General features: G+C 38.6%; 1 protein-coding gene across 1 annotated transcript in view; it reads right to left on the bottom strand.

Moving 5' to 3' along the window:
- Positions 1-644: 644 nt before the first annotated feature.
- Positions 645-11,639, bottom strand: part of UCP1 (uncoupling protein 1) — a 57,193-nt gene continuing 46,198 nt past the window's right edge. Inside the window, exon 7 of the mRNA XM_044061618.1 lies at positions 645-3,397. Coding sequence (XP_043917553.1) covers positions 3,283-3,397 — 115 coding nt within the window. The 3' untranslated portion in view covers positions 645-3,282. The remainder of the gene's footprint in view (positions 3,398-11,639) is intronic.

Below are 11,639 nucleotides of genomic sequence, written 5' to 3'. Positions count from 1 at the left end.
TGAATGGTATCGACCTGTATGTATGTGTATATACATATGTGTATATATATATATATATATATATATATATATATATATATATATATATATATATATATATGCGCACAGTTTTCATCTTACTGAAGCATAATAGAAATAGAGAAATAAAGTTTAAATTTGAACTTCACCTTCAATTTCTAGTGAAGAATATCTGAGGAAAAAGTGAGAAATACAGAGCGAGTTTTCTGTTTTTTTAATTTATTTTTTTTTGTTTTGTTTTGTTTTTTTCAGATAGATTTTAGATTTTGTGAGTTTGGCTGTAACAGGAGCTTCACAATGGTTTATGTAAGCAGGGAAGGGAATTACCATGTGATTTACTCCTGGCTAGCCAGGACTGTTCCTGACTGTCAAACTATCATATTACTCTCATAATAGGAAAACAAGTTTAAAAGTGGGTCCTCTTTTGCCCTCCACCTCAAATTTTATGGAACAAAGGCATGGTACCAGTGAGCACATGCGCGCGCACACACACACACACACACACACACACACACACACACACACACACACACGTGATTGTGTGTGTATGTGGGTGTCTGTGAAGGGGGGTGGAGTAGAGAGCCACTATTTTGTAAGAAGGGGAGGGCTGTAAAAGGACTGTGTAGTCATGATAAAAAGTATATGATCTAGGTTTAAGAGAATATTGACGATAATTCATTGTTTTCTTATGTATTACTTTATGCAACTGTGTACTGTTTAGTGTGTTATAACAATGTACAGAGGATACTATAAAACCAAATTTGTGAAGGTCTGATAAAATGATCATGCCTAATTAAAGCAGTTCTGACACAGAAACAGTTCTTTAGATATCTGATTGAACTGACAGCATAACAGACGATGTTGGAATGGGCATGTCTTGATATTTAAAAAAATATTTGTAACTGTCCTTGTATACTTGACTGTAGAATGTTCCAGTAGAAGTCAATTGTTTATTTACTCGTGACTGAGATTTCTATTTGCCAGTGATGGTGTCACATTCAGACTGAATGAATGATTTGCTTATAATGTGTAATATGTCATATTACAAAGTGCATACATGAACCTTCAAAGTAAGTACAATGCCTCTTTGCAGGAACTATGTTTTCTGCTTTCCTAAGTTGAAGAGGAAGAGAGAGTTTTACATACACAGAGGTGTTGTATTAATGTCTTGGCAGCAATTATTTTTGTTTATAAGAGTACTTCAGGTGTGTGAATGTCAACTCTCTTAAAGGAGTATAAAAAGAAAGCCCAGCAATTGTAATAATCAGTAAAACGTTTTTCAATTTTTTTTGCAGGGTGAAGTACGTGTTTAACACTTTGCGTAAAGTATGGTACAGGACAGCATTATGTGGCTGTTATTCCTTCCTCCATTATCACTGCAGTCTTTTAAACTGCATAGTACCTCTCATAGCCCACCTTATAAAAGACACAGAATCATACGAATGCAGTCTTCACCTTCCCCATCACATCGCTCTGAAGTATCTTCTACTGCAAGCCTTTACAAAGATCTATAAATGCATATGCATAGCGATACATGTAGTTCTGAACTACTTTTACAAACATTCATTTTATCAATCCTTGTTAAGAGTCATAATTAACTTGCTTTATTATGTATATGCATACATACATATATGTGCAAATATACATGCATACATACTCACATACATAATCTTCTACACTATAGACAGGAAGCCAGCAGTTAGCCTGTAAACTGCCCCTTAAAAACTATGAAGTACCCTTAACCCTTTGAGGATGTAGCCTCGTTATCTGGAAGGGTAGTGCACACTTTTATTTTGTAGCAGGCTTAATAGTAAGCACCATATGTGCACTGTTGAATATTACTTATCTCCAGAAAACTTACTTCAGCTTTTGTATTGCTTCAGACTATCAAACAAGCTTGTTACACTTGCTTTCTGTGTTGAAAATATATACGGCGGCACAGAACTAAGATGCTCCTGTCTTTTCTTTTATAATGCAGACCAGTAAACTAACTACTAGCAATGCAGCTTTTACGTCTTCTTGACGAATTATGACAGCCTTTTGTTCACCATTCATATAGTTACAGATCCATAACAGTACCTACAAGTCACCCTTTTGTAGCACTCGTACAGACTTTACAATTTGAAATGCATGGTACGTACAGGTAAGGACACAGAATTGCCATTCCCAAAGACAATTATATCATGAAAGGTAAAATACACAAATGAGAGGACCTCAAATGGTACAACACAAAAAAGAGAGAATGCTCAAACCTCCAAATACTGATATGAGTGAATCACAAAATACTGAATTCTTCTCTCCCATTGGGAAAAGGCCCTACATCAGTAAACCCAGCTACAAAACCCAGAGCAAGCATCATATTAACAGTAGTATTGTTAGGAAAAGGGTTTTTAGTAATGTAATGAGCATGATTGTGATTGTTGGGTTAGGGTTAGCAAGCACACATGATTAAGAGTGAAGCCCTGCCCACCCTTACTCATATGTGCTAACCCTAAGTCTAGCCCAGTGCCCCAACTCCAGTCCTACACATTGTTACTTAAAACCCTTTCCCCTAACAGTACCACTACATAAGACAAAAAGACACAGAACATTCAAAACACCAAACATGCACAATACTAAATCTATCCCCTAGTCTGACTGTAACCCACAAACACTCATACAGACACACTAATTGCTATGACACAGTTTGACATCTTTACAACTGCCCCCATTTCAGTCATCAAACATTCATTCTGTTACACACTTCTACTTACCTTCTATATTTTAAAAACTTTAATTCAGTCATGTGACTCACAAATGAACATTCACTCATTTGTGCAATATCTCACCTTATATCCAGCAAAACTTTTCTACCAAATGAGTCTTTTACCTTATGAGTTACAACTCCAGAGATGCACCATACCTATTTATTGTACCAGTACCTGTCAGTACATGAATAACCTTCTTACACTACCATATAAGCCTCTTTTTTGTCTTCTGGTCAGTTATTCTTCCATGGTAACTGAAGATGAAATGCTTATCTTTTACAACATGCTGTACCATGGATAATGTAACATGGAGTTTGTGATACAAAGTGTGTGAGTGGACTTTTCTGCTGTTTCCTGTACAATCCAAGTTTCAGACTACAACATGTAACATGACAGTGTACTCGTCATTTCAAAGAGCCATCCAGCTTGTAAAGTGCATGTGCATGTCCCTTACAAAAATGACTGTGCATTTCATTGCGTGAGCAGCACAATGTTCTTTTAGGAGTGCAGGTAAGACTTATATTGCATATTCCACAGTCCTCCGTGACATCATCATTGCTCGTTTTAGCTGTTCGTATGTAATAAACATGACTATGTTCCATGATCCCAGCCTCAAGAAGGATGGCACAAATCTGTAACAAATAAATAAACATCCTTAATTAGATTGTCTTTTTATATATAATTGTAAGTATTTACTTTATCAAAATGCATTAAGTAATTCTCTGACATTTTTACTACTATCTAGTCTCCATTTATCGAATGTTTTGGATAGTGTATTTTGTTAATCTTTCTTTTTTAGTACTTAACTGTAAGTACCAGTGCATCATAGTAAGTAATATTGTACTTTTAAGAAAAAGTACAACAAGGCAGTACAATTACGCCAAGTTCTTGTGGCTTGGAATAAAAGATGGATTTTCTGATATTTCTGACAAGACTTGTTATATGTAATGTACAAGTACTGCACAGAAACGTAAGCACCAGATGGAGTCAGTAAGGGCACATTCTTGACTGGCATCAGACAGCACACTATGTATATGAATCATGCAGTAAACCAGATCAGAAAAAAAAATCATAAGAATTTATAGACTCATAGGCTCACAGATTAGTTTATTAGACTCCAGCTTATAAGCTCATGTTCCCTCTGTTATTTAGTTATTACAATCCAAACCAGTTCAGAATAAGAAGTACGGCTATATTAGTAAAGACTTATAACACTTTGGACAGATTGCTTGATGAAAGCCTTATATTTAATATTTTTTCATCAGATTATCAATATAGTAAGCCATGAATGCAGAATTGTACACACACAAACTTTCAGCCAAAGTGAAGGTGGTACATTCTTCACACTGTTCTTAGCAAGGATGGGTGGACAGTAACCCCATCTTGAGTCATCATGAAGATATAAAATGAACAATTTGAGGAGCGCCTAAATCCAATGTGTGTGCTGTCCCCTGATTAGGCACCACCAACAGAAGGTGGTGTGATTTGTTCGGTTTCTGTAGAAGAGATCAGCACTGCGATTAAGCAGTTCTTATGCTGTAGCTTGTTAGGATTCGATGAGATCTGACTGAAAATGTTGAAGGTGCTGTACATTGTTAGGGTGTCATGGTTAGCATACTTTTGTGGAGTACCAGGACAGTACCTTGAGATTTACAAGGTGGGGCAGTGATTCTGATTTTCAAGTGAATTTGAGTGGGAGGATGTGGTCCTCATCCTTTATGGGAAAATATTCACTAAGGGTGCTGAAACAGATATACCACCCTGGAAAAAGATTCACTAAAGGTGCTGAAACAGAGATGTAACCCTGGGAAAACATTCGCTAAAGGTACTAAAACAGAGCTGTCACCCTGGGAAAACATTCACTAAGGGTGCTGAAACAGAAATGTCACCCTGGGAACAAATTCTCTAAGGGTGCTAAAACAGAGATGTTGCCCTGGGAAAACATTCACTAAGGGTGCTAAAACAGAGATGTCAACCTGGGAAAACATTCACTAAGGGTGCTGAAACAGATATGTCACCCTGGGAAAACATTCACTAAGGGTGCTGAAACAGAGATGTCACCCTGGGAAAACATTCACTGAGGGTGCTGAAACAGAGATGTCACCCTGGGAAAACATTCACTAAGGGTGCTGAAATAGAGATGTCACCCAGTAGTTGAACCTCTGACTTGGGAAGAGCAATGCAGATTCCATTCTGACTAAGAAACAGCAGATCAACTCCTTGCCCTTGCATAGGTTTTTGGAGAGGGATCGTGAAAGTTTGCCAGTGCTGTCTGCATGTGATTTGTGGACATGGAGAGGGTAAAAACAGTAAGGCAAAACAGAATTTTACATGGCCAGCATTATTAGCTCTCTTACAGTCTTGAACTCTATTTGTAAAGATATCCTCTCAAGTGCCACTTCCATGGCCATTTGCTTATGTAAGATCTATATGAAGGCTAAAATTGTAGATATAAATTAATTAATTAATTTGCTTGCTTGCATTTATACACTGAGGTAGTCTGAGTGGGCTATTACCCCTTTTCATAGGAACATTGGAGGTTACTAGGCTAATGACCCTAGGGCCCTTATGAGCCTAGCCATGTTTTACCCTTATTTCCACGATCAGCACCTATCACCCCTGTCCAAGAAGGACATAGGTGAAACCCCTGGGGTGAACTTATGGTTAACCATCCAACCATTCGGATTGCGGTTGAAGAGGGCCAATAAGGTGCTCTGCTTGACATGAAGTGAGAGTCTGTTCCAAAGGTGTGGTAACCGCTGGGAGACAAATCTGTCCCTCCAGCAGGTTCTATTAATGTCACATATCAGGTTGAGCCCATTAGACTGACTAACCCATATTTTATTTATTTATTTATTTTACATTTGTTAACCTGGCTGGTCTAGCTGGATATATTTCCATTTTCAGTAGAGGCCCGGGGAGAAAAGCTCCAACAAGATAGAAAAAAAATTAAAATGTAATTACATGTTAAAAGAAAGGATTGATAAAAAAAAATACAGCAAGAATTATAACATAATAAAAGTATTTACACTTGAAAAAGCATCAGTAAATAATATATATACTTGGAAAATCAACAATAGAATGTAGCACAGTAAGATACATAAGGAAGTTTTCACTTCTAGTAGAACATTATTCAGCAGTATATAGATTAGAGTTTGAAACAGTGCAAGACTTACTTGCAAGTAAAATAATTTAAAAGTTTTGAAGTTTGTAAGGAATGTGAAATAAAGTACAGAGGTGGGAGAGGGTGGAGGGGGTGGTTAGTCGGGGTTGCTACAGGGGCATAACCAGTGAATTTTGAGGTGTTTTTAAGTTTTGTTTAAAGAGAGGCAAGGATGTGATTAGGGTTAGTTCAGTAGGTAGCAAGTTCCAGTTTTTTCCTGCTGAGTTAGTAAACAGAGAGTCACCAGCCATGTTGTTAGATTTTATAATGGTTGCGAGGAGTTTGCTAGAAGAACATAGGGAATTCAGATTTTTACAGGGGATAAGGAGATTGGACAGTATAGGGGTAGCGTTGGGTTGATAAAATATTTTGTGGACAATCGTAAGTTGGGAGATTGTCAGTTGGTTTTGGAATTCAAGCCAGTCTAGTTGCCGAAGATTCAAACAGTGGTGGTTTTTAAAGGGATTGCCAGTGGCAAATCTGGCGATGTTGTTGTAGGAAGTTGCTAGTTTGTTGAGATTATGTTTCTTTAGGTTGGTATAAGTAGGTGAGGCATACAGAAGAGTAGAGGTTAGATGGGAATGAGCAATTCTGGTTCTGGCTACTGGAGTTAGGAAAGGTTTTATTTTATAAAAGGAGCCTATTTTTCTGTTTACTGTTTTAATGGTGTTATTTATATGGTGATCAAAAGTAAGATAGTTGTCAATGGTTATTCCTAACAGTTTAGTAGTAGAGTCAGGGAATATGACAGTGCCATTATTGGAAGAGACTGAGAAATCTAAGGGGGAGGACTTGGTAGTGGCGGAAAAGAGAAGGAGTTTGATTTTTTTGGCATTAAGGAGGAGACAGCGCTTTGTAAACCATGTTTCTACAGTATTAAAAACTTTTTGAGTAAGCGAATAAAGTTCAGATGGGGAGTTTGCTGAGCATACAAGCGTTGAATCATCTGCATATTGAATGTAGGTGGCTTGAGGAATTGCTATGTGGAGGTCATTGATATATAATGAGAAAAGTAGTGGTCCAAGAATAGAGCCTTGATCGACTCCGAGGGTGACTGGCAGAACAGATGAAATTTGATTTTCAAAGAGAACTGCCTGTTGCCTGTTGCTGAGGTAGGAGCTGAACCATTTAACAGCTTGAGAGTCAAAGGAAAGGGATTGAAGAATATTGATTAAGAGGGTGCGGTTTACCATGTCGAAAGCTTCTGAAAGGTCGATGAATGAAGAGTGCAGATGAGAGGATGTTTTTATTGCGGTTTCTATTAATGGTATCTGTAAAGGATAAAAGGGCAGTAGTGGTACTATGAGATGGCCTAAAGCCATGTTGGCAGTCTGCTATTATGTTATATTGTGACAGAAGATGCAAAAGTTGTTTGTGAATGCATTTTTCTAAAATTTTTGCTAGGGGTGATAAGAGAGCTATAGGCCGGTAGTTTGAGTAGTCATTTGAGTTCCCACCTTTATGTAGGGGAATAATATGGGAGATTTTCAAAATAATTGGAACGGTACCCTCTTTGATTGTTCTGTTTATAAGGAAAGATATAGGGTGGGCAATTGCTTTGGCTGCTTTTTGGAGATATTGTGATGGTAGTTGGTCAGCAGAAGGAGTACATGGCTTGAGGTTTTGAATGAATTTATAGATGAGAGTAGTAGAGATGGGTTGTAGTTTAAATGTAGGTAGAGAGCCTGATGGGGTAGTGGGATGGCTTGAATTGTCTGGGATAAGTTGTCTAGCTAGAGATTGTATGGTGCCTGTGAAGAAAGAGTTAAAGGTATTGGCAGTTTGATGGGGGGTATTTGGATCGGCGTCAAGTGGGGTAGGTGTTTGAGAGTGGTCTGGGGAAAGGAGTTTATTGATACTAGCCCAAAACTTTTGAGGATTATGTTGTTGTGTTTGCTGCAGTTTACAGTAGTAGTTCTTTTTATCTGTAAGTATTGCCTTTTTTGTACTATTTCTCAGTTGCTTAAAATTTAGTTGATCAGAGATATTTCTGTTTGCTCTCCACTTAGCCCATGCTTTGTTTCTAAGCAGGATTTGATGTCTGGTTTCATTAGAGAGCCATGGGGCTGGGTTGGACTTCATTCTGATGGACCATTTAGGTGCATGCATATCTAGGATAGATAGGAATTTAGAGTTAAAATACTTTACAGCCTCTTCAAGTGGAAGGGTTTTTAAAGGGTTCCAGTCACAGGCTTTAAGTTCAGTTTGAAATAATTCTAAGTTAAAGTGTTTGATAGAACGAGCTATCCTAAAGGTGGGGAGGTTGGGAAGATCATTCTTTTCTCTTATGATGTAGGTTAAAAAATGATCACTTACATTGTCTGGCAATGTTCCTACCTTATAAGATTGTTGGTGTTTGTTTATAAGTATCCAGTCTAAGATACTCTCTTATTTACTTGGTTTGTTAATTCTGGTTGTAGAGGTTATAGTTTGGCTAAAGCCGTGGAGGTTAATATGAGAAGTAGGACTTTATGAACTAACACTGTTTGACTTATGGATATGTAGGATTTCTAAGAAAGCAGGGTCAAAGATTACCTTATATGCAAAGCAGAGATCACCTCTGAGCAGTCTGTATGAAACACAATAATGTGACACTGATTTCAGACAGTCCTCATAGGACAGATGCTGAAGACCTTGAATTTTCCTTGTGAGGAGCCTTTGTGGTCTCTCCAATTGCTGCAGGTGCTTGGAAATGTACATACTAAAAGGGGCATTTTTACTCAGTTATTGGCCTGATGAGGGAAGAGTACAGGGAGGTTATAACTTTTTTTTTCTAGATGCAATGCCCTTACTTATGAGATAAGCAATATAGAATGCCCTTCTTACCACTGTGGAGACATGGTGATCAAAGGTAAGGTTGCTGTCAACCTATGTGCCCAGGTCTCTCACCACTGAGTGTGTACTTAGGGTGTTGTTATTGGTGTGGTAGTTAGCAGGAACATTACTCTTACTGAAAGGGATGATAATACATTTTTTGCATTGAGTTTAAGGCCATGACTTTGGCACAAGTCATTTGTCTGTGTAAGACCCTCTTGTAGGATGTTGGCATCATTTGGAGATTCTATGACCACACCCAGTTTGCAGTCATCAGCAAACTTTTTCAGCAACAGACCTTTAGTTTTAGCTTGCACTTCAGAGAAATAGATTCCAAACAGTAGAGGTCTCAGGACTGATCCCTATGGAACACCACTGACAACAGGTCTGCTGTTGGAGGTGGATTCCCCTATTTTGACTATATGGGTTCTATCAGTGAGTCATTTAGCAACACATCCAATGATATATAGGTTGATACCTAGCTGGGTGAGGCTGTCAATTATGCCAGAGTGAGGGATAGTCTCAAAAGCCTTGGCTAAGTCTAGGTAGGCTATGTGCACAGATTTCCTCTCATCAAGGGCCTTGTTGACTGCCTCGATGAAGTCCACCAGGTTTAGCAGGCATAAACTCCCTTTGACAAATCCAAATTGAGTAGGGTCAAGTGTTTGGAGGTTACCAATGTCTTTGTTAATAAGGTCCATGACGATTCTCTCCATGGCCTTGCAGATAAGTCTAGTCAGGCTAATAGGTCTGTAGTTCCCAGGGTCAGTGGAAGCACCACCTTTGAGCAAGAGGATAATGGTGGCTTTTTTCCATTCAGCTAGGAAAAAGCCAGTGCTTAGACTATGATTGAAAAGAGTACTCAATGGCTTTCCTGATTCTTGTTTGAGCCCATGTAGGGTGCAGCCTGGGATGTTATCAGGTCCCATGGATGCTGTATTTTTGACCTTAGAGAGGGCATTCAAGACCTACTCTTTAGAGATACATGGTAGAGGACAGGTGGTAGGGATGTCTTGGGTAAGTGTGGCAAGGAAGAGGGAGTGAAGTTTTCACAGAACCTGTCTGCTAACATGTTAGCAATGTTGACAAACTTAGAACCATGGCAACGAGGATAAAACAAACTATTATATCCACACTTGAAAATAAAACTCACAAACAGATGACCAGGCATGAATTCTTAATTAAAATAAACTTTAATTGGCCAAAACAATAAACTTCAAAGATAACAGGTTAACCACTTTCATTCCAAATAATTTCACAAGAACTTCATCAGTTCTGATCCTCAGGTGAGGTTAGCAATGTCCACAGGCTCGGTATATGTGTTATCATTAACCACCAGTTCGGCACAAATCTGAGCCTTTCCTTTTAGGTTACAGATGATACTAAAGAACGCTTTATGGTTGTCCTTAGCTGAAGAAGCTAATTTGGATTCATAGTTAGCTTTGCAGAACTTCACAAGGAGTCTTATTTGCTTGTTTAAGCTGAGGAGGGAGTGTTTCCAGTTTGGGGCTTGTTCCCTGTTATGCTTAGATGGCAATTTCTTCCTCTTATTGTAAAGCATGTTAATGGCCATTGTCCACCACACAGGTCTGGTCTTCCTTGAGGAGCTTTTTTGGTCCTATCAGGTACAGCTGCATCAAGGCAGTTGTTCAGGTGTTTGTATAAAGCATTTGTGTAGAACTTGGCATAGCTGCCAGCTCCATCTGAGGGAGGAGGTGCAGTGAAACTATTTATACCATCCTGTAAGAGGTTATAATCTGTTTTGTGGAAGATTTTTAGTTTAGTTTATGCTACGGGGAGTGGGGGGCAGAAGTGATAGTAACTTCGAATGAGACTGATTTGTGGTCACATTTCACCAGGGAAGACTTCACAATGGGGGTGCCACTTTCCTTTTTGAATTAATTATTCCAACTCATGCCCCCAGCACAGGGTGTCCAGTCCTGAGGAATTATACAAGTATACTGTCCTGTGTTTCCTGGGTGCCAGACACCACTTATCTGAAAGCAGTGTAAAACCAGAAGCAGCCTTCCCCACTTACCTTTGGGTTCTACATATGCTGTACCTGCTACTCTGCTCTAGACTGCATTTTAAGGAGTTTTTGCGCATCAACTTTCTGTTCTTCCAGGTGCATGTCAGCCCTGGTCTTCAGATCCTAACATAACTTCTACTAACATTTCCTAGCAGGTTTGCCACATGAGTGCCTGTTCTCTGCCTGTGTAACAAGAAGTTAAATTCCTGCAGTGCAGATATTCTTAGGGAAGAATACACTGCAGCTAATAGTGTTTCTGTCTTATGGCAGCCACTTTTGGAAACATTGCACCATTTCTGGCAGCCTACACAATATACTATTCTTTATGCTAGTATTTCAGTGCAATGTTGTTCACCAAGTAGTCAAAGAACCTTTTCCACATCTAAGCAAAGAGAAATAGATTTTAGTGACACAATGGGCAGTCTTTGCAATTAATTAAGCAAAGGTACTGCAGTGTTGCTTATAGGACAATGAAAAAGTGCAGTCCTAATACTGACCCCTGAGGTATCTGTTTGTCTCCATCCTTTTCTCTGAGTACATTATATAGCCATAAAATGTAACTGTAATTGAAAATAAAGTGAAGTTTTATAATATGAGTGTGATGTCAGAGCAGATAAGAAGGGTTACTGTCAGAAGCGTAAGACCAATGCTGCAGGTCCAAGCACTCTGAAACACAAACGCAATTCAGATTAAAAAAAAAAAACAGAATTTGCTGTTACACCTTTAACGTGCTTATGAATGAGATCTTTACCCTTTTGTGACGTGCAGCCTTCACACCCCTGTTGACTATATAAGCTTTCTGCCTAGCAGTTAATACAGAGGGTTGAAGCCTGAGCTCTTAATGAGGGTATAAGAATACAGTAAAATT

Source organism: Protopterus annectens, chromosome 2.part0 (assembly GCF_019279795.1).
Source record: "Protopterus annectens isolate FY-2018-M chromosome 2.part0, PAN1.0, whole genome shotgun sequence".
NCBI lineage: Eukaryota > Metazoa > Chordata > Ceratodontiformes > Protopteridae > Protopterus > Protopterus annectens.
The sequence above is the reverse complement of the archived record's forward strand: the minus strand, read 5'-3'. Positions and strand labels throughout refer to the sequence as shown.